The following is a 23,899-nucleotide window of genomic DNA, read 5'->3' as shown; positions in this document are numbered from 1 at the left end:
CCTTATGTCCCAGAACCAAGTAGAATCATTAGGAGACACAGCACAGGAATAAACAAGCAATTGAAATTAGCCATGCTCTCAGGGAAGTGATTCTTGATTCTTTACTGTTCTCTTAGATCTGTTTGATTTTCACAGGTAGTCAGCATGTTGTATTAAATTTGTGAGATGCCTGTCATTAGGAATCTAAATTTCCAACTCATTCTAATTTCCTTTTCTAATGTAACTTGCAGCTATTGTATTGCTGGAGAGTTGGAGTGCAATGGTAAGTTATTCCATTTGATTTTAATGTATTATTTTTTAAAAGATGAGGCAAAAGATTTGGGAATCTTTTTAGACTTTGAGCATGAAAGGGAGCCGGTATTTCATGCTTTTGATATCTCTGGGGGGAGGTTTGGTGGGATTCTGTCCCTGTGAGATTGCCAGGTGAGCTCTTAAAATCAGGTCTGCAAAGGTGTATGATTGACAGTTGACTGGGCCAATGGGCTGATATACATGCCCGATTCTCCTTCTGTGTAGATTCTGGGAATTAAACTAGTGAGGTACCTGTCAAAATAATTGAACGGATGGAATGGAATGTCAGAAGCAATTCAGAAATTATCGAACAATTGAGAATTGTTCAAGAGCAACATACCTTAAAAATAACTCTCAGTCAGAAGCCAGGTGCTGGTGGCTCTTGCCTGTAATTGTAGTTACTCAGGAGGCAAAGATCTACAGATCTCCATTTGAAGCATGCCTGGACAGGAACCTTTGTGAGGCTTTTATCTCTAATTACTCAGCAAAAAGCTGAGAATGGAGCTAAGACTCAATTGGTAGAGAGTCAGCCATGAGTAAAGAAGCTAAGGGACAGTCAGAACTGGTGCACACACATACAAATAAGTCTCAATCAGCTTCAAAAGAACACATAAACTCTATTTTTTGCATTAAGAATTATAAAAATGACAAAGAAAATAGATGTTTTAAGACACCTTGAGATGTAGTATTAGTTTTGCAAGATGTTTCATTTCTGCCAATAATTGTAATTTTTGATTATTCTAGAAATTCCTTCTACAAATTCAACAATTACAGGTAAAAATAATTGTCTTACATGTGTTTTTCTGATTTTGTGGGTTCATAATCCTTTCACATACATTTGTGCTAGTGAAATATGCTGACAAATCTGTTGATGTAATTATTTTAAGCTAAAGTTAGCTGCTAGAGAAATATCGTAATATTATTTTAGTCTCATGAATTGAAATAGAAAAATTAGAACACATAATATGTATGATATGCTAATTAAATATAACCCTACAATGCTACAACGCTTGACATTTTTAGATTGTAAATAGTAAGTAATATAGAAGCAAGTGTGTGAAGTACATATTTATTTTATTCCAGTCCTGGGGCTTGAACTCAGGGCTTGGGTACCATCCCTGAGCTTCTTTTGCTCAGGTCTTCTAATTAAATATTTAAAAATCATAATCATCGTATTTGAAGGAATTAAAAATGCAGATATAAAATGTTAATTTGTCTTAATGCATATATTTCTATTAAGCACTAACAATATTTGATGTATTTCCTCAAGAGAATTCTTTTTTATTTTTTATTATTTTTTAAATTTATTTTTTTAATTGGGAAAATACTGTACAAAGGGGTTACAGTTACATGAGCAAGATAATGAGTCCATTTCTTATCTAGTATTGTTGCCTCCTCCTTTGTTTTTCCTCTACCATTCCTTCCCTCCCACCTCCTCAGCCACATACCCCCACCCCCACCCCTCCTCAAGAGAATTCTAAGCAAAACATATTTAACTGTTTTGGAGACATTATATTTGCTTAAAGTATATACATATGTACGTATACATATACATATTCCTGTCTTGTGTGATTTAAGGAATGATTTATTCTTTACTGATTTCCCTTGACATCAATTATGGGATGGAAATGTAGAGTCTGATAATGTATTTAAATAGTATGACCTACTCTAACATACTATTTAAATGTTAACTACTATTGGTCACTCATTGAAGCTAAGTTATCAAGATACATTTCTGAATTGTATTTCTTGGTCCACAAATATACTTCATAAAATTCTTGTGAGGCCAAGCACTATTGCCTCATGCCTACAATATTAGCTACTCAGGAAGCTGATATCTAAGGATCAAAATTTGAGGCTCACACAGGCAAAAAAGTTCATGAGGCTCGTTATCTCCAACTAACCAGCAAGAAAGTCAGAAGTGGAGGTATGGCTCAAGTGGTAGAGTCTCAACTTAGAGCAAATAGGCTAAGCAAAGGAGTTTAGGCCCTGGGTTCAAGCCCCCTTACTGGCACCAGATAATAGCAAAATGAAAACCAAGAAAACTTTAAAAATTCTTGTAAGATTTCACTTAAGTACTAATAGTAGGAAATAACTACTTACTTTGAAGGGTATATAGTAGTATAGTTTAATTTTTAAGTGAAAAATTATTCTGCCATTTATCCTCTATAATGTCAGAAAATTTAATTTTAGATGACAAAAACTGGATTCATTGATTCAGTCAGTTTTGATGGAACCTTATTACTTGACCTACATCTCCAGCATTAGTTTTATTTTTCTATAAACTGTTCTGTTTTGTATCTGGGGCCAGCCAACCTCAGATTATGATTCTTCTATTTTCACAATCCCCTTCCCTCCCCCACCCCTTTCCCCTGGGATTATAGGTGTGTACCAGCATACTTGTTTCTTAAAGTCCATTTTTGTTAACTTTTTCCTAGGTTGGCTCTCAAACTGAGATCTTCCATCTATGTCTCCCACATAGCTTGGATTTAGGCATGAGCCATGAAGCTTTGGCTCCACTGGTTTTTATATTTTGTTGCCAGTCCTGGGGCTTGAACTCAGGGCCTGGGCACTGTCCCTGAGCTTCTTTTGCTCAAGGCTAGCACTCTGCTACTTGAGCCACAGCAACACTTTCAGTTTTTTCTGTGTATATGGTAATGAGGAATTGAACCTGGAGCTTCATGCATGCTAGGCAAGCACTCTACCACTAAGCCACATTCCCAGCCCTTCAAGTTTCTTGAACTTAATTTTCTAGCAAAAGCTACTCAACTAATCTTTTTGTATAATAAATATATTCTTTCTTCCACAGTCTTTACTACAATAGCCACTTCCATATTAAGTACTGAAGCAGGTAATTAAAAATATTATTTTCTCTAAATTACAAGAGCAGAATGAGTTTTTAATCCACCCATCTTGGTTCTTTTGTACAAAGTCATAAGTATCCATCTACTCATTTCCTAAATGCTCAGATCCACGGCAGGGTCTGCATGCAATTGTAATCTTGTGAAGGAACTCTGCAGAATTAGTAGATCATGTGCTTTCTGCATACTATTGCTTAGGGGAAATTGGCCAGAAATTTCAATTCTTTTTTATTTTTAAGGTTTTTATTTTATCTTATTTTTGAGACAAGTTGTTTCTTCATAGCAACAGTCTGACATGGAACTTGAGATCCTCTCCCCTCAGAGGCCTCCCAAGTGCTGGGATTACAAGTGTGCGTCACCACACCTGGTTCAATGTTCAATATCTGAAATCATTTCCCAAGTTCTACTTCAAAACTCTTCAGGAATTCTCACTTAAGTGAAATGGTCTATCATTAAAGCCCTGGCACAGAGAGCACGAAGGTGTGTTGAAATGAGTAAAGATGTGATAAAAGAGTCTAGCTCAAACATTCAATCACTTATTTACCTTCCCTAGATCTCCTCCCAGGTCTAGATAAATGATTTTTCACCTTGTCTTTCAGTGTCATTTTAATCTGTATTTGCAAATATTTGTGTTTTTCTTTGATAGCAACTACACTGATTTCCAGTAGATCAACTACAGGTAAGCATTAATGTCCAACCATGACTTAATCAGCATCCAAGTTTAGAAGCATCCAGAAATTCTTTTTGCATTCTAATATCATTCTGTTTTTTTTTCTTCTTATATCATTCTTTTTTTTCCCTTCAAACCCAGTAATAAGGTTCAAACTCAGGGCCTTGTGTTCTGGATTAGCCTTTCTACTCAAGGCTGGCATTCTACCACTTGAGCTGTACTTCCACCTCTGGCATTCTGCTGGTTGATTGTCTCACAGACTTTCTTGCCTGAGCTGGCTTTGAACCTGTGATCCTCAGATCTCAGCCTCCAGGACAGCTAGGATTATAGGCTTGAGCTCCTAGCACCTGGCCTTTATGCCATTCTAATAAGAAACACTTCTTCCTTTTTCTAAAAGAATATGTTGAAGGAAGAGTTTATGGGAGATGTGTACAAAGTTTTGAGGTATTTTTGTTTGTTTGTGGCTCCAGTTCACATATATGGTCAAGATTCTCTGAAATACTAATTTCATTTGACCCATTTTAATATATAACCATGGACATTCTTAGATGCATAATTTTCCCTTCTTAGAAAATTAATTTTTCCCTTTGTTTTCTCAAATTCAAGGGACTATAATATATAATTCTAAGTAGCAAAATAATAGGTAGAGAAAGTTTTTTTTTCCAGTCTTGGGGCTTGAACCCTGGACTTGGGTGCTGTCCCTGAGCTTTGTGTTCAGTGTTCAACCACAGCTCCACTTCTGACTTTTTGTGGTTAATTGGGATAAGAGTCTCTCGGACTTTCCTGCCTGGGCTGGCTTCAAACTATGATTATGAGGTCTCAGCCTCCTGAGTAGCTACAATTGCAGGTTGAGCCACCAGCACCCGGCTGATTACATTTTTTAAACATGAGGGGCTGGGAATTTTCCCTGAGCATACAGTATTCCTACTTGAGCTTGTTTTACTATCTCTCTACTTAAACTTTAAAAATGTCTTGGGTGGGCTCTGAGTGTTTATTGTCAATAAAAATTTGAAAAAGAACTTGAGAAAAATGGCTAGCCAGCAAATTAGCATTGTGGAGCTTAGTTGGGTTTGTGAAGTAGCTGCTTTGTTTTATATTGAAAAACTGTCATATTATATACATACCCATTATATATCCATTATATATAGAAAGAGAAAAAAGAGATCTCCAGAGAGACAGAGAGAATTATAAATGCACTTTATACTCCCAAATATACACTCAGAAATACCTACTTTCCTAAACTAGGGCACAGTTAGCTCTATCTCCATCTCTCATTTTATTTATTTGTAGTTACTGATTCATGTTTTTCATCTTACATAAGTAAGATCCTGAACGCAAAGTGCATAATTTGTTATCCTTCAATTTCCAAGTGCATTTTGTACCATGCCATACATAAGACTATGCAAATGCTATTTGTATAATGAATGGATAACTTCTTTAACCTAATTCAGAATCTGCCTTTTGGCACAGAATTTCTGGTGAAGGTTCTATCATTGGTTATATGTTAGTTATATGATAAATTTTTAATTGAGCACCAGTGACTCATGCCTATAATCTAGCTAGTCGGGAAGCCTGAGACCTGAAGATCAAGATTCAAAGCCAACTCAGCAGAAAAGTCAGTAAGAGTCTTATCCCCACATAACCAACAAAGAGCCAGAAGTGGAGGTGTGCCTTAAATGGTAGAATGTTAGGACCTGAGTTCAAGCCCTAATACTGGCATAAATAACAACTACCACCACCACCACCACAATAATAATAATATAAATAATAGAATAAATTCTTCACTTCATCTACTTCATTCATTGGAGCTAATATTCCTTCCATAGGAATATTTAACAGTGTAAAAATAAGATTTATGTTGATTTTTTAAATTGAGAGGATACAGAATTATTACTATAATTATAACATTTTATACTACTTGGTATCATCCTATTTGTAATATATTTTGTATAAAAATAAGTGATTCTGCAGATAATCATTTTGCTGTACTGAAAATGAAATAACATGTATTAACCATAACCACTGTGTATATTACAAATTAGTGCATATTGAAAACTATTTAACAGGTAATCAGTCTATTGTTTTGAAGGACAGACAAATTGACATTACTCTGTTTTTCTTATCAGGTACAACTTCAGGCCTTGTCTCAACTTCAGGTTAGTATATTCCTATTTTTCATGGGCCATAACTATGTCTAACAGTGTCTGGCTTTTGAAAAAGTATTTTAAACAAGTAATTTGCTAGGTTTCTCCCACTGTTATTAAGTAGCATTAAAAAAACAAATTTAACATGATCAATTTATATTGTCTGGTTTTTATGTACTTTCTAATTCTTTTTCTTCCTTACCAATAGCTATTAAATGGGATCTGAAACAGGATTAAATAAGTTACAGAATAAGAATATGGGTTGAGAGAAAAGTTGGATATAAAGACTTATACATTTCAATCCTGTAGATATTTTAAGTATAAAAGTAGCAGTTGCTATATTATTACAGTGTTTTTCAAGTCTTTCCATTTCCTAACAAATGGGGCAATGTCATTCTTTCTGATGGAGGCATAGAATTCCATTGTGTATATACACCACATTTTCTTGATCCATTCATCTACTGAGGGCCATCTGGGTTGGTTCCATATCTTAGCTATGGTAAATAATGCTGCAATAAACATAGTTGTGCTGGTAGCTTTAGTATGACCTTGTTTGTGATCATTTGGGTAAATGCCCAAAAGTGGGATTGTTTTTATTATGGCTTCTGTCAGCCCTGAGTTACATTGATGAGATAATGAAGTTCTGCTTATTTTTTAAATAAGTATAAGCACTGACACAAAAGAGGGCCTTACCCTCTTGCTTGGCTTTTTCACTCAAGTCTACTGCTCTACCACCTGTGTCAGAGCACCACTTCTGGATTTTTAGTAGTTAATTGGAGATAAGAGTCTCCTAACTTTTGTGCCCAATTTGGCTTTGAGCCACAATCCTTAAATTTCAGTCTCCTCACTAGCTGGGAGTATAGGCATGAGCCACCAGCACCCAGAAAGTTCTGCTTATTTTAAAGCAAAGTTATTTAGCCAAGTGTATGAAGAATCAACATGGTCAAGTTGCATAAAGTTATTTTTTAAAAATAGCATTAAACCAAACATTTTGACAAAATAGTACTCAGTGTTTAGTGAGCTCTGAGCAGAAAGTCACAGAATTCCTTGATTGTGTTCCATATTAGGAATGGCTAGATCAACAGTGGTAATAAAGTTCACATAGACTATAGACTATAGATGAGGAAAAAAAAAGAATTTATGCCAATACTAGGAGGGCTTGAACTCGGGGCTTGAGTCCTGTCCCTTAACTGTTTTGCTCAAGGGTGGGGCTCTGCCACATAAACCACAACTCCCTTTCTGGCTTTTGCTACTTAATTGGAGATAAGAATCTCATAGACTTTCCTGCCTGGGATGGCTCGGAGCTGTGATCCTCACATCTCAGCCTCCTGAGTAGCAAAGATTAAATGGTGAGCCACAGGTTGTGGCTGGACCTGATGAGAAATTCCTTTGGTGTTTTCTCAGGCTATGCTGGCACTTCCGTTCCCCTCTCTTCCACCGCTGGGACCACAAGAACCACAGCAGTCCTGAGCCTCAAAACAGGTAAACTAAGTGCGGAATCAAGTGCACTGGTCCAGTCAAGCAGCTGACCTCAGTTGCTTCTACAGATTGTTCCAAACACAGTATCAGACTTAGCTGATTATTCTGCATGCATAATTAAGGTGTAATGCGTCTTTCCACAAGTTGATGGCTTGTTTGTATTTTTTCATCTAATTGTGTGTTCTCATCACCTTGATAGTTGGTAGCACCTGTACATGTTTCTTTTTTAAGTCTGTACTAGTTATTTGTTGTCTCTTTTTAAGGGACAAGTGCAATGTCACCGAGTGGGACCCCAGGTGCTGAAAATCAAAGTACAAGCGACAGAGCCACAACAGGTGACAAGAAATGAGCCAAATACTTCATTTTCATTTTGCAGCGTTTCCAGACAAGGAGGCAGAGGCCTTTCTATTTGGCAACAACTTGCCTTACCTCAAATCTTAGCATCTGAGGGCCTAGTGTGTGAGCTAAGTCACCTAGAAGACAGGGAAACATTCAGTGATCAACCTTCACTTATGTAGTAATAATACATTAGTGGTTTTCTTATTTTTGTGTTAGTACCATGGCTTGAACTCAGGGCCTGGGTACTGTCTCTTAACTTAACCATTCAAGGCTTGTGCTCTACCACTTAAGCCACTCCCTCACTTCTGTTTTTTTGGTGGTTAATGGGAGATAAGAGTTTCAAGGACTTTGCTGCCCAGGCTGATTTTGAGCCATGATCCTCAAATGTCAGCCTCCTGAGTAGCAAGGATTATAGTAAACCACCTGTACCTGGCTTTAATAGCTCCTTAAATGCCATTTGCTCATATGTATGTAAGATTTCTCTTTATTTATTTACTAGCAAGTCATAGCCTGATTTTATTTATCTTACCATGTACATTCGACTAGTAATTTATCCACATAAATTTATGGCAAATTCTTTTGAAATAAGTTATGGTTCACATTAAAATTGGAGAGCTAAAAGATAAATTCTACATAAAACAGCATAAAGCAGGAAACTTGTTAATTCTTCTTAGATTAATCTGATGGAAACATTCGAGCAATAATCATTCTAAAAAAATCAAGCCAGGTGACAGTGACTCATAGCTATTCAGGAGGCTGAGATCTAAGCATTGTGGTTTGAAGCTGGCCCTGGCCGGACAAATCCGTGAGACCCTTTATCTTCAGTGAGCCAGCAAAAAGCCTGAAGTGGAGCTGTGGCTCAAGAGGTAGAGCACTAAGCCCTGAGCAAAATAAGATAAAATAAAAGCTCCGGGATAACACCTAGGTTCTGAGTTCAAGCCCCAGGACCAACATTTAAAAAATGACAGGCTTCAAGAGAGTTAAAGGATTGTGTCAATCACCATCTTTTTCTAATACTTCCAAGAACTTGTAATATTGTTCGGAATAGCATGTACCCTGCCTCCATCCCTCAGTCTGTTCTTGGTTCCAGGGACCACAGCAGTGTCTGCAGGTTCCACCGCTGCCCACCCCAGAACCTCTGACAGACCAGCCACAACCTCTGGTAGCAGCAGCTCAGGTAAGAAAAAAAAAGTCTAGGAATTTTCAGGCTCTAAGTGTCTATATTGCCTATCTCCATTCTTGGTGCCCAGAACATGGTGAAGAAAGAAAGGAATAGGAAGAGATTGGAGCAAGAAACCCTATTCATTACTATGTAGTCTACATTAGATGGTATTTCTGTAGTCCTGTACTATCCTTGCTATCTCTTGATGTGCTATGAACACCATGATTCTGAGACTCCAAAGCTGAATCTACTGAGGCTGTAAGTTTGGAGTGGAGTCCTTGCTTGCAATTGGCTGGAAATTGAAATCAAACAGAATATTTTTGACATACAGTGGAGGAGTTCTTCACAGAATCATTGAATGTGGACCTCTGGCAGAAGGACCCAGACATAGTAAATACTTCTTACAAACCTCACAGTTGGTTTTAAAAATCATCATGAGCTATGCGCCAGTGGCTCATGAATGTAATCCTACCTACTTAGGAGGCTGAGATCTGAGGATCATGGTTCAAAGCCAGCCTGGCCAAGAAAGCCCAGGAGACCCTTATCTCCAATTAACCACCAGAAAAAAAGTGAAAAAGCTCAAGGACAGTGCCCAGGCCCTGAGTTCAAGCCCTGGAACTAGCCAAAAAAAAAAAACTCTAAGATTAATAACCCATGATGATTTTTTTTCAGTCCTGGGACTTGAACTCAGGGCCTGGGCACGGTCCCTGAGCTTCTTTTGCTCAAGGCTAGCACTCTATCACTTGAGCCACAGAGCCACTTCTGGCTTTTCTGTTTATGTGGTTCTGAGGAATTGAACTCAGGGCTTCATTCAAGCACTCTACCACTAAGCCACATTCCCAGCCCTAATCCTAGTTTTAAAACAAGCAAGTATAAAGAAGTTTATTTGCATTCAATAAGCAAATTGATAAACTCAGTCTCAGAATCACGATTTTAACATCAATTTTTTAGACAGTGAGTTAGAAACAATGAAGTGCAAATGAATTTTGTGATGCACACATATATACATATACACACATGTATGTGTGTATATGTAGCTTGTGTTAGTACTGGGGCTTGAAATAAGGTTTTACTCTCTCGCTTGGCATGGGAAAAAATTAAGGGACAGTGCCCAGGCCCTGAGTTCAAGCTCTAGTCTCATCATAAACAGAACAAAAAGAAAAACAAGATTGAGTCTAGCCTTGGACTTACGTCATCAGTCATTTTAAAGACCTTAGTAGGGTTATGTCTTTTCCATTTTGTTTCCCTTGACTGGTACCAGTGTCAACTATTTTATACTCCTGTCTATAGTCCTCTTCAAGGGACCCCGTGGTACTCCATGTTTGGTTTCTGGACTACAGCATCAGCATCCCTTAAGAACTTTCTAGATGGCCTATTTCTGAGCCCACCTGCCTAGACTCAGGACCTGTTAGAAAGGAGCCTTTCTATGCAGGTTATTCTGATCAAAGCAGGGCAACACTTCTGTCACACTTCTCTTCCATTTAAACTCTAATTTTTTCTATGTTTTCCCCTATTAATTTTTTGACGTAAATGTATGTCAATATTCTTTTAGGAATATATATCATTTACATAATAGTATAATGGGATGAGAAAAAATCTACATAAAGCACTACCAATTGCGACTAATTATTCTAATTTGATTTCTAAACTGATTGAAATTTTAGAGGGATGACCTTTGAGCTTGTATTCCCTAATTTTGAATCAGAATTACTCAGGTAATAATGGCTTTCAGGCACCATGTAGTTTATATGAATGGTGCAGTTCTAAGTTTGGGCCACAAGTGGGTGCCATTCCAGAGTGTTTGCTACTAGGCCAGTATACCAGAACTAGAACAGAAAACAAAAGATTTTAAAATGTAGCAATATAAAAACAATGATCTCATTTCTATGGAAGAAATTATAGATTCCATGGCTGGGTTTAATTTTATGGTATTCTTCAGAGCCTCTAACTTAGCACCATTTAGAAAATTGCACAAATGAGTCTTTTGTTGTAGATCTTTGAAAGCAGAGGTCAAAATAATGATTCTAAAGCTAGTGTTTAGCATCTGGATCTGCCATCAACAAAACTGGTGACCTGGATCAAGTCACTTAAAGTCATCTGATCAACGGGAAGTACATTCTACCCACCAGAGAAAACCTTTTCCTGGGTTAAATGAATCAATGAATGACTAAAGCATTATTGCATGCTATTTTAACAGAATCAGAGGGTCCTGCCACACCTACTCCTAGTAATGAGAAGGGCAGCACACCCAGGGAACACAGCACAGGAACTACAAGCCAAGGAAACTCAGGGGAGTCAGGACAGGGACTTTAGCAAGACAGGTACTTTATGGTTGTAGACATCATTCTATCTTAGAATTACTGTAGAATGCAGGGGGGAGAGCACATATTCTCTCACTCTGGTTCATGTTAGAAGAGGAGGAATGAATATTCATATCGACTGACAAGATGAAATTTTAACAGGGGAAAGGTATGACCTGGAACCAGGGAAAATTTAAGCATAAACAAAAGTATTCAGGGGTAAACACCAATGAACCTATGTGATAGCTACATTTTATTATTTACTGATCAACTTTTAATATTTTAAATATCGTCTTTCACATCGTTGTACAAGGAGTCGCAATTTAACAAAGCAGTTTATGAATATGATGCCTCTTGATCAGTGTCACCCCATTCACCTTCCTCACCTATTACAATGTTATTAATAAACGTGCTTTAGTGTACATTGACGGTGAGCACTCTGATCGTGAGCACAGGATCTGTGTTATTTGAATCAAATGACTTTACCTATCACAAGAACTTGAGAGTCAAGAGAAAATGATGGGATAGTTACATTCACTTTGTCAAAAGGAAAATCAGGCCTAATTTGTCTTATTCCTAAAGATACTGAGCTTTACGTGCTTCAACTGAATTTCTCGTTCTCTCCCTTCAGAAGAACAAGCTTATAGTACATGAGCTTCCATGTTCCTTGGTAAACAGGAGAGCTGGTGGAACTTTCCTGTTAAATATCTCCCCCATGATATATAGCAGACACCATGTGGGTACCATTTGCAAATACCCCTGCAGTTGGCAGGAGCCCTGGAGATTCAAGCTCAGGAGCCATAGATTCTGGTTAGGGCCACACAACCGGCTCTGATCATCTCTTTGCAGTAGGTTCTAATCTGTGAGATCAGAAGAAGATGGGGGATAGAACTCAGGATTGAGGAGAGATGGGGGACAGAACCTTTCACTGCCTTTTTCACAAGCACTATTACTCAGAGTAATAGTAGGAGTAATGTACATCCTGAACACACCCCCCTACTGTTGTTGGTTTCAGGGACCACGGTGCTGTCTGCAGCCTCCACCACTGCAGGCCCAGGATCCTCAGCCAGACCAGCTACCACCTCGGCCAGATACAAATCAGGTAAGGAAAGGAGAGAGCCAGCCCACTGTCAGTGGCTCACACCTGTAATCCTAGCTACTAAGGAGTCTAAGATCCCAGGATCACAGTTCAAAGCCAGCCTGGGCAGGAAAGTCCATGAGACTCTTAGCTCCAATTAACCACCAGAAAACTGGAAGTGGCACTATGGCTCAAGAGGTAGAGTGCTTGCCTTGACCTGCAGAGCTAAGGGACAGCGCCCAGGCCCAGAGTTCAAGCCCCACAAATGAAAAAAAATTAAAAAGATAAAAAAGGGAGAGCCAATGTATGTGCAGGGGTTTATGGGTTTGTGTGGTGAACTCCTTTGTTCTCAGATTTTGGAGCATAGTGCCAAAGGAAAGGAATAAGGAAAGACTGGAGTTAAGGGACTAGGTTCTTACCCAACAGTATTATGGGCAGTGCAGGGAATCAGGATCAGATGACAGTTCTACAGTCTTGTTCCAACATTTGCATCCTTCAGTGTGCTCATGAGACACAATGATTCCAGGAGTCAGGATAGACATCCTGGATTCAAACAGTGCTGGAAATTAACATCAAATAAAACAAGCTTGAAATACACATTGAGGAGTTCTTTATAGATTCATTAAATCTGGGCCTCAGATAGAAGGGCCCCAGGTATAATAAGTAATTTATGAAGCTTTGTAGTTGCTTCTGGAGGCATGAAGGGTTCTGAACTACAGGATTCCAATATTTTAATATTAAAGCAAGTAGAGATGAAGTTTATTTGCCTTAGGCAAGATAATGTATACCCACTGGCATCTTCAGAATATATGTATTTAAGATCCCTTTTTAGAAAGAGAGTCAGAAATGGCAAAGTGTACCTGAATATATGACAGCTATTTAGAAACAGGCAATGTGACCTGTTGTTCTGTAGGACAGCTGTTAAATGCTTACTGTTTCCTGTGGCAGGCACCACAGGACCAGCAGCTGGTGAATCTACTGGAGCCCCAAGCAGTGAACCCTCAACAGCTGAGGCCATATCAGGTGAGGAGAACAGGGTTTGTTCCAGGCACTGCTTTTTGTCAACAGACAACATTTTTCATCAGGACCTGCCCATGTTTAAGCCAAGTAGCTGGGAACACTGTGTGAAGTTGTACTGGGAATCAATCTCATGTGGGAAGAATGCTTTGTAAGAAAACCATCTCAGCCCTGCCCAAGAGCCACAAGGAGATAAAATAAGGAAATAATGTTAGATCAGATTGTTAGGCATATGCATGGAAACAGTCTGAGACCATCCCTCCTATGTTTGTAAAATACTAGCTTTTGTTATATTAGATTTTATATTTATGTTAAATGATGGACCTGGATATAAAGTATTCATTGAGGACATATTAGAAAGTCAATCAATACTTTTGTCACACATTGTTGAGAAGCCCCGTCAGAGTTTGATTCCTGGGCCAGCATTGGGTTTGGGGGTTTGCTGTCAACCAATGGAGTGGCCTGGAGAGATGTATGGGAGGAATCTGATATGAAAGGGGAAATAGGTGATGCCAGCATCAGAGGGTTTATGTGAGGTTCAGCATGCTGACAATAGGGGGGCACATGATCACATGTCACTGTTGGCTTTTTCAAATCAGCAAGAACAGAAGTGCCTACCTCATCCACACCTATTGGCAAAGAATCCAGCACCCTCAGAGAATCAAGCCCTGGAACTGTGACCCAAGGAAACTCAGGTAAATCAAGGCAGGCAGTTTAGCACCTACACACAAATGAAAATATCAGAGTGGGTCAGCTGTGGAAAATGAAGCACTGTTCAGAAGTATCTAAGGCGCAAGCTAATGTCCTAGTCTCCAGCTTCAGGAGCATGAGTGGGCATAGCAATCATTGCTTCTGTGTTTATCAGGAACAACAGGCCAGTCTGTGGGACGGACTTCAGCATCAGGCAGGGAGATCACAGCTGGACCTCCAGGCTCAGAGACCACAGCTGGACCACGAGGCACACAGAGCACAGGTGGACCATCAGGCAGGGAGACCACAGGTGGACCACCAGGCACTGAGACCACAGCTAGACCAGCAAGCACAGAGACCACAGCTGGAACACGAGACAGGGAGACCACAGCTGGGGTGACCACAGCTGGACCACCAGGCACGCAGAGCACGGCTGGACCACCAGGTAGGGAGACCAAACCTGACCACCAAGCATGCAGACCACAGCTGGACCATCAAGCACTGAGACCATCCGTTCTACACACCCAGAAAGTAATACAAAGCCCTCTGTGGGGCACTGTGGAGTCCAGTAAAAGCATTGTTGACTCCAAAGTGAAATCCTGAGAGCAAGGTTAGAGCACTTGAGAAAACATTGTAGGAAATCATGACAAGAACACATCTAAGGAAAACCCATGACAGAATCCATTTTACCAGCTCTCAGTATGTTTTAAACCACATTCTTGCCAGGTATGGTGGTGGATAAACTGTAATTCCAGAATTAGGGAGGCTGAAAAAGGAAGGTCACAGGTTCAAGGCTAGCTTAAGCATATAGAAGGATTTCAAAAAAAAAGTCAAAGACTACAAAAAATAACTACGCATTTTTTTTTAAATTTTATTTTATTTTATTTGTGAACAAACTGTACAGAGGGGTTACAATTGCATGGGCAGGATAATGCGTACATTTCTTACCAAGCATTGCAGCCTCCTCCTTTGTTTACCCTTCCCATCCCTTCCCAGCCTCCCCCATCCCCCCCATCCCAATCCTTCTCCTTCGCCCCTCCCCCCCCTCCCCCCCCCCCGCACCGACGTTGTAAAGCTCGTTTTGGACATGACAACTTGTACTTCTCATTGTTGCATCAGATCCACCTGTATCCTTAAACAACTGGTTTTTCCCCATCTCCTCCACAAGTTATACTGACATCAAATATAGTGAAAGCAGGGGTTATACTGTGGGGGAGGGACATACAAAGCAACAAAGAGATAATCTTATAAATGCGTTAGAAACACATGTATGAAAGAAAAAACATTAAAATACATAGCTAACGGTTCATTTTCCTGACATCACATTATCTGACCTTTTCCGCTTGACTCGTACATATACTAGATATTGCAAATAAGGGAAACCATGGGACCTATGTTTCTTTGGGCCTGGCTTACTTCACTTAATATAATTTTTTCCATTTCCTAACAAATGGGGCAATGTCATTCTTTCTGATGGAGGCATAGAATTCCATTGTGTATACATACCACATTTTCTTGATCCATTCATCTACTGAGGGGCATCTGGGTTGGTTCCATATCTTAGCTATGGTAAATAATGCTGCAATAAACATAGTTGTGCTGGTAGCTTTAGTGTGGTCTTGTTTGTAAGCATTTGGGTAAATGCCCAAAAGTGGGATTGCTGGGTCATAGGGGAGTTCTATGTGAAGTCTTTTGAGGAACCTCCATACTGCTTTCCAAAGTGGTTGGACAAGTTTACATTCCCACCAACAATGAAGTAAGGTTCCCTTCTGTCCACATCCCCTCCAGCATCTGTTGTTATTAGAGTTCTTGATTTTTGCCGTTCTTTCTGGGGTGAGGTGATATCTCAATGTTGTTTTGATTTGCATTTCTTTTATGGCTAGGGATCTAACTACGCATTTTTAAAACATCATTTTTCTTCCCCCAGAAACCAGTGGAAGCGTGGGTAGAGTTGCTACCACAAGCAGTAGTGAAAGCACACTGGAAACACAGATAGGGAAGAAACAGAAGCAGAGAGGGAAGCAGTGGTAGACACACATGCACTTGTGCTCTACATGCAGTCAGAGACAGGATCCCTGGTGAACCCAACCATTGTGCTGATATTTTTATGGTGCTTGTCCTGGGGCTTTCACTCAAGGCCTAGGCACTGTCCCCTGAGCTTTTGTGCTCATGACTAGCACTTGATCCATCGTTCCACTTTGGGCCCTTTTGGTAGTTAATTGGAGCTAAGGTTCTCACAGTCTTTAATACCTAGTCTGTCTAGGAAGACTAATCCTCAGAATTCAGCCTCCTGAGAAGTAAACCTTATAGGTGTGCGCCATGGCTGCCCTTCCCAACCATTGCTAGTTTGGTGATGGCCCATGACTAGAAGATTAGAGAAAATAACACTGTGACTCTCAGAAATATTTTAGGATACAAGAAAAGTTTGGGAAATACAGGCCGTCTTTTTTTTTTCATTTACATGTTTTATTTGGAAATGTTTATACCACAACAATGAAATTAAACTTTAGAGAAAATGGATGTCATTAGTTTAGTTACCATCAGCTTATTATAAAAGGGAGGTATGAAAAGTATCTACATGATTAAAGATCTTGGGATTTCCATGGAATGGGCCGCTTCACATGCTGTCATTTTAGTGATGTATTCACTCTACATACTTCCCAAGAATGTCACCATCCCTAAATAAGACATAACCCTTGTCCTCTAGAGCAGCTGTGTTCTCATTCTAGTTCCTGATAGAGACAGAGGAATCAATAATCATATAGACTTAGAAGACAAAAAATAAGTGAGAGGACTCCACTGGGAAAAAGAATAAAATGTATCAGAACAAAAAAAGACTAGACCCAACCATTGGGAGCTAACAAATCATGGTACCAACATGATAATTACATTTAATTAAAATACCTTAGGGCAATGAGCACAAATTCAGTGTTGCAAGACTGGATGTATCTACTTGAAACTTCAGTGAAAACTATGTGGTAAATATATTTCTATAATCAAAGGAAAAAGCAAGCCTAATTCAGGTCTTAACCATAAGGAAGCCAAACTCACTTTGTAGTTGCACTGAATAGCATACTCCTCTTGTATATCTCAGGGAACAGGAGATCCAGGCAGACTCTGAAACTGTCTCTTTCCATGGTGTACATCAGACACCCCTCTCTCTCTATGGAGTACAACAGACACCTTTGTATACCACATAATCAACTCATTAGGTGGTAGTGCTCTGGATATGGAGGCACTGGAACCATAGGTCCTTCCTTCTCTCCCCGTGTGGATGGAGTACAAGCCTCTCTCCCCAATGTCTTCTCATATCAGGAGCTTGTCTGTGGAACAAGGCTTCTGCTAGGTTTATAATGCTGAGGAGAACAGGAATGGAATTGTCACTCACTGTCTTTTTCTCACTTTTGTAGGAGAAGCATGTTCATTGTTGTCACCTCTCATTCTGTGGTTGGTTTTAGGGAGCACGGTGCTGTCTGCAGCCTCCACCACTGCAGGCCCAGGATCCTCAGCCAGACCAGCTACCACTTCTGCTAGCCACAGATCAGGTAAGGAAAAGGGAGAGCCATTGCATGTGCAGGTTTTTAAGTGCATGGATGGTGAACTCTTTCATTCTCAGTTTATGTAGCATGGTGCCAATGGAAAGAAATAGGAAGAGACTGGAGTTAAGAAGGGACCAGGTTCTGTAGCAACAGTGTTACAGGGAGAACAGGGGGCCAGGATCACATGATGTTTCCACAGCCTTGTTCCAGAATTCCCATCCCTCCTTGTGCTCATGAGACATGATGATTCCAGGATTCAGGAAGGGTGTTCAGGATTCATACAATGACTGCAAATTAACATCAAATTTGTAGGGTCCTTCTGAGATTCGCTGAATCTACATTTGGGATAGAAGGGCCCTTCGTATAATAAGTATTTCCTGAAGGTCTGTAGTTGCTTCTGGAAGCAAGATTGTTTCTGATTCACAGCATCCAGCATCTTCTTATTAAAGCAAGTAAAGGTGAAGTTTATTTGCCTTAGACCAGTTAACATGTACCCACAGACATCATTAGAATCATATACAATTTTAGGATCCCTCCTTCTCTCTAGAGAAGGAGTCAGAAATGACAAAGTGTACCTGAATATGTGACAGATATTTAGAAGCAGGCAATGTGACCTGTTGTTTTGTAGGACAGCTGTTAAATGCTTACTGTTTCCTGTGGCAGGCACCACAGGACCTGCAGCTGGTGAAACTACTACAACCCCAAGTAATGAACCCTCAACAGCTGAGGCCACATCAGGTGAGGAGAGCAGGGTTTGTTCCAGGCACTGCTTTTTGTCAAAAGACAATGATGTTCACCAGGACCTGCCCATGTTTAAGCCAATAGCTGGGAACACTGTGTGAAGTTGTACTGGGAACCAATCTCATGTGGGAAGAATGCTTTGTAAGAAAACCATCTCAGCCCTGCCCAAGAGCCACAAGGAGATCAAATAAGGAAATCATGTTAGATCAGATTGTTAGGCATATGCATGGAAACAGTCTGAGACCATCCCTCTTATGTTTGTAAAATACTAGCTTTTGTTATATTAGATTTTATATTTATGTTAAATGATGGCCCTGGATATAAAGTATTCATTGAGGACATATTAGAAAGTCAATCAATATTTTTGTCACACATTGTTGAGAAGCCCCGTCAGAGTTTGATTCCTGGGCCAGCATTGGGTGTGGGGGTTTGCTGTCAACCAATGGAGTGACCTGGAGAGATGTATGGGAGGAATCTGATATGACAAGGGAAAATAGGTGTTGCCAGCATCAGAGGGTTTATGTGAGGTTCTGCATGCTGACAATAGGGGGGCACATGATCACATGTCACTGTTGGCTTTTTCAAATCAGCAAGAACAGAAGTGCCTACCTCATCCACACCTATTGGCAAAGAAGCCAGCACCCTCAGAGAATCAAGCCCTGGAACTGTGACCCAAGGAAACTCAGGTAAATCAAGGCAGGCAGTTTAGCACCTACACATAAGTGAAAATATCAGAGTGGGTCAGCTGTGGAAAATGAAGCACTGTTCAGAAGTATCTACGTTACAAGCTAATGGCCCAGTCTCCAGCTTCAGGAGCATGAGTGGGCATAGCAATCATTGCTTCTGTGTTTATCAGGAACAACAGGCCAGTCTGTGGGACCGACTTCAGCATCAGGCAGGGAGATCACAGCTGGACCTCCAGGCTCGGAGACCACAGCTGGACCACAAGGCACACAGAGCACAGGTGGACCACCAGGCAGGGAGACCACAGCTAGACCAGCAAGCACAGAGACCACAGCTGGACCAGCAAGCACAGAGACCACAGCTGGACCACCAGGCAGAGAGACCACAGCTGGGGTAACCACAGCTGGACCACCAGGCACGCAGAGCACGGCTGGACCACCAGGTAGGGAGACCAAACCTGACCACCAAGCATACATACCACAGCTGGACCATCAAGCACTGAGACCATCAGTTCTACACACCCAGAAAGCAATACAAAGCCCTCTGTGGGGCACTGTGGAGTCCAGTATAAGCATTGTTTACTCCAAAGTGAGATCCTGAGAGCAGGTTAGGGCACTTGAGAAAACATAGTAGGAAATCATGACAAGAAAACATTTGAGGAAAACTTATGACAAAATCCATTTTACCCAGTTCTTAGTATCTTTTAAACCACATTCTTGCCAGGTATGGTGGTGGTAAAACTGTAATTGCAGAATTAGGGAGGCTGAAGAAGCAAGGTCACAGGTTTAAGGCCAGCTTAAGCATATAGAAGGGTTTCAAAAAGTCCAAGAATACAACAAATAACTACACATTTTTAAACATCAGTTTTCTTCCCACAAAAACCAGTGGAAGCGCGGGTAGAGTTGCTACCACAAGCAGTAGTGAAAGCACACTGGAAACACAGATAGGGAAGAAACAGAAGCAGAGAGGGAAGCAGTGGTAGACACACATGCACTTGTACTCTACATGCAGTCAGAGACAGGATCCATGGTGAACCCAACCATTGTGCTGATATTTTTATAGTGCCTGTCCAGGGGCTTTCACTCAAGGCCTAGGCACTGTCCCCTGAGCATTTGTGCTCAAGGCTAGCACTTGATCCATCGCTCCACTTTGGGCCCTTTTGTTAGTTAATTGGAGCTAAGGGTCTCACAGTCTTTACTACCTAGTCTGTCTAGGAAGACTAATCCTCAGAATTCAGCCTCCTGTGAAGTAAACTTATAGGTGTGCGTCATGGCTGCCCTTCCCAACCGTGGCTACTTTGGTGATGACCCATGACTAGAAGATTAGAGACAATAACTCTATGACTTTCAGAGAAATATTTTAGGATACATGAGCAGTTTGGGAAGCACATGCTATCTTTTTTTATTTACATGTTTTATTTGGACATGTTTATACCACAACAGTGAAATTAAACTTTAGAGAAAGTGGATCCCATTAGTTTAGTTACCATCAGCTTGTTATAAAAGGGAGATATAAAAATATTTACATGATTAAAGATCTCAGAACTTCCTTGGAATGGCCCCTTCACATGCTGTCATTTTAGTGATGTATTCACTCTGCATACTTCCCAAGGATGTCACAATCTCTAAATAAAAAATAATCCTTCTCCTCTAGAGCACATATGTTCTTATTCTAGTTCCGGATAGAGACAGAGGAATCAATGACCATAGACTTAGAAGACAAAAATAAATGAGTGGACTCCACAGGAAAAATAATAAATTGTATCAGGACAAAACAAGACTAGACCCAACCATTGGGAGCTAACAAATCAAGGTACCTATGTGATGATTACATTAAAGTACAATACCTTATGGCAATGAGCACAAACTCAGTGTTGCATGACCCATTGGATGTACCTACTAGAAACTCCAGTGAAAACTAGGTAGTAAATACATTTCCAAAGTCACAGGAAAAAAGCAAGCCTAATTCAGGTCTTAAGCATAAGGAAGCCAAACTCTCTTTGTACCTTGCAATGAAAAGCATGCTCCTCTTCTGTTTCTCAGGGAACAGGAGAACCAGGCAGACTCTGAAACTGTCTCTTTCCATGGTGTACATCAGACACCCCTCTCTTTCCATGATATACAACAGACACTTTGTGTGTCACCTGATCAACTCAGGCAGGTGGTAGTGCACTGGATATGCAAGGAACAGATCCATGGCGCCTTCCTGCTCTCTCAGTGTGGATGGAGTACAATCCTCTCTCCCTGAAGTCTTCTCATAGCAGGAGCTGGTCTGTGCAGTCAGACTCCCACAAGGTTTATAATGCTGAGGAGAATTGGAGTGGAATTGTCACTCACTGTCTTTTTCTCACTTTGGTAGGAGAAGCATGTTCATTATTGTCACCTCTCATTCTGTGGTTGGTTTTAGGGAGCACGGTGCTGTCTGCAGCCTCCACCACTTCAGGCCGAGGATCCTCAGCCAGACCAGCTGCCACTTCTGCTAGCCACAGATCAGGTAAGGAAAAGGGAGAGCCATTGCATGTGCAGGTTTTTAAATGCATGGATGGTGAACTCGTTCATTCTCAGTTTATGGAGCATGGTGCCAATGGAAAGAAATAGGAAGAGACTATAGTTAAGAAGGGACCAGGTTCTGTAGCAACAGTGTTACAGGGAGAACAGAGGGTCAGGATCAGATGATGTTTCTACAGCCTTGTTCCAGCATTGGTTCCCTGAGTGTGCTCATCAGACATGATGATTCCAGGATTCAAAAAGGGTGTTCAGGATTCAAACAATGACTGCAAATTAACATCAAATTGTAGGGTCCTTCTGAGATTCACTGAAACTATATTTGGGGTAGAAGGGCCTTTGGTATAATAAGTATTTCCTGAAGGTCTGTAGTTGATTCTGGAAACATATTATTCATGATTCAAAGGATCCTAGTGTCTTCTTATAAAAGCAAGTAAAGATGAAGTTTATTTGCCCTAGACAAGTTAACATGTACCTGCTGACATCTTTAGAATCATATACAATTTTAGGATTCCTTTCTAGGGAGAAGGAGTTGGAAATGGCAAAGTGTACCTGAATATGTGACAGCTATTTAGAAACAGGCAATGTGACCTGTTGTTCTGTAGGACAGCTGTTAAATGCTTCCTGTTTCCTGTGGCAGGCACCACAGGACCAGCAGCTGGTGAAACTACTAGAGCCCCAAGCAGTGAACCCTCAACAGCTGAGGCCACATCAGGTGAGGAGAGCAGGGTTTGTTCCAGGCACTGCTTTTTGTCAACAGACAACGTTGTTCATCAGGACCTGCCCATGTTTAAGCCAATAGCTGGCAACACTATGTGAAGTTCAACTGGGAACCAATCTCAAGTGGGAAGAATGCTTTGTAAGAAAACCATCTCACCCCTGCCCAAGAGCCACAAGGAGATCAAATTTTAAGGAAATAATGTTATATCAGAATGTTAGGCAAATACATGGAAAAGTTTGAGACCATCATTCTGATGTCTATAAAATTCTAGCTTTTGTTAGATTACATTTCATATTTATATTAAATGATGGACCTGGATATAAAGTATTCATGGAAGACATATTAGAAAGTCAATCAATATTTTTGTCACACATTGTTGAGAAGCCCCAGTCAGAGTTTGATTCATGGGCCAGCATTGGGTTTGGGGGTTTGCTGTCAACCAATGGAGTGACCTGGAGAGAAAAATGGGAGGAATCTGTTATGACATGGGGAAATATGTGTTGCCAGCATCAGAGGGTTTCTGTGAGGTTCAGCGTGCTGACAATAGGGGACACATGTTTACAGATCACTGTTTGCTTTTTCAAATCAGCAAGAACAGAAGTGCCTACCTCACCCACACCTATTGGCAAAGAAGCCAGCACCCTCAGAGAATCAAGCCCTGGAACTGTGACCCAAGGAAACTCAGGTAAATCAAGGCAGGCAGTTTAGCACCTACACATAAGTGAAACTATCAGAGTGGGTCAGCTGTGGAAAATGAAGCACTGTTCAAAAGTATCTACGTTACAAGCTAATGGCCCAGTCTCCAGCTTCAGGAGCATGAGTGGGCATAGCAATCATTGCTTCTGTGTTTATCAGGAACAACAGGCCAGTCTATGGGACCGACTTCAGCATCAGGCAGGGAGATCACAGCTGGACCTCCAGGCTCAGACACCACAGCTGGACCTCGAGGCACACAGAGCACAGCTGGACCAGCAAACAGGGAGACCACAACTGGACCACCAGGCAGAGAGACCACAGCTAGACCAGCAAGCACAGAGACCACAGCTGGAACACCAAGCAAAGAGACCACAGCTGGGGTGACCACAGCTGGACCACCAGGCACGCAGAGCACGGCTGGACCACCAGGTAGGAAGACCAAACCTGACCACCAAGCATACATACCACAGCTGGACCATCAAGCACTGAGACCATCAGTTCTACACACCCAGAAAGTAATACAAAGCCCTCTGTGGGGCACTGTGGAGTCCAGTATAAGCATTGTTGACTCCAAAGTGAGATCCTGAGAACAAGGTTAGAGCACTTGAGAAAACATTGTAGGAAATCATGACAAGAACAAACTTAAGGAAAACCCATGACAGAATCCTTTTTACCCAGTTCTTAGCATCTTTTAAACCATATTCTTGCCAGGTATGGTGGTGGTAAAACTGTAAATCCAGAATTAGGGAGGCTGAAAAAGGAAGGTCACAGGTTCAAGGCTAGCTTAAGCATATAGAAGGATTTCAAGAAAAAAGTCAAAGACTACAAAAAATAACTACACATTTTTAAAACATCATTTTTCTTCTCTCAGAAACCAGTGGAAGCGCCGGTAGAGTTGCTACCACAAGCAGTAGTGAAAGCACACTGGAAACACAGATAGGGAAGAAACAGAAGCAGAGAGGGAAGCAGTGGTAGACACACAT

The 23,899-nt window shown here is 40.7% G+C and overlaps 1 protein-coding gene across 1 annotated transcript in view; it reads left to right on the top strand.

Annotated features, from left to right (window-relative positions):
• LOC105987467 (mucin-19-like) overlaps positions 1-23,899 on the top strand; it is a 62,621-nt gene that overhangs the window by 34,613 nt on the left and 4,109 nt on the right. The window contains exons 31-44 of the mRNA XM_013018725.1: positions 231-262; positions 3,799-3,831; positions 8,875-8,961; positions 12,262-12,348; positions 13,273-13,347; positions 13,941-14,036; positions 14,207-14,476; positions 18,234-18,308; positions 18,902-18,997; positions 19,168-19,388; positions 21,402-21,488; positions 22,140-22,214; positions 22,728-22,905; positions 23,076-23,345. Coding sequence (XP_012874179.1) covers positions 231-262; positions 3,799-3,831; positions 8,875-8,961; positions 12,262-12,348; positions 13,273-13,347; positions 13,941-14,036; positions 14,207-14,476; positions 18,234-18,308; positions 18,902-18,997; positions 19,168-19,388; positions 21,402-21,488; positions 22,140-22,214; positions 22,728-22,905; positions 23,076-23,345 — 1,682 coding nt within the window. The remainder of the gene's footprint in view (positions 1-230; positions 263-3,798; positions 3,832-8,874; positions 8,962-12,261; positions 12,349-13,272; positions 13,348-13,940; positions 14,037-14,206; positions 14,477-18,233; positions 18,309-18,901; positions 18,998-19,167; positions 19,389-21,401; positions 21,489-22,139; positions 22,215-22,727; positions 22,906-23,075; positions 23,346-23,899) is intronic.

Source organism: Dipodomys ordii, unplaced genomic scaffold (genome assembly GCF_000151885.1).
Source record: "Dipodomys ordii isolate 6190 unplaced genomic scaffold, Dord_2.0 Scaffold42, whole genome shotgun sequence".
NCBI classification, from domain to species: domain Eukaryota; kingdom Metazoa; phylum Chordata; class Mammalia; order Rodentia; family Heteromyidae; genus Dipodomys; species Dipodomys ordii.
This window is presented reverse-complemented; position numbering and strand designations above follow the sequence as displayed.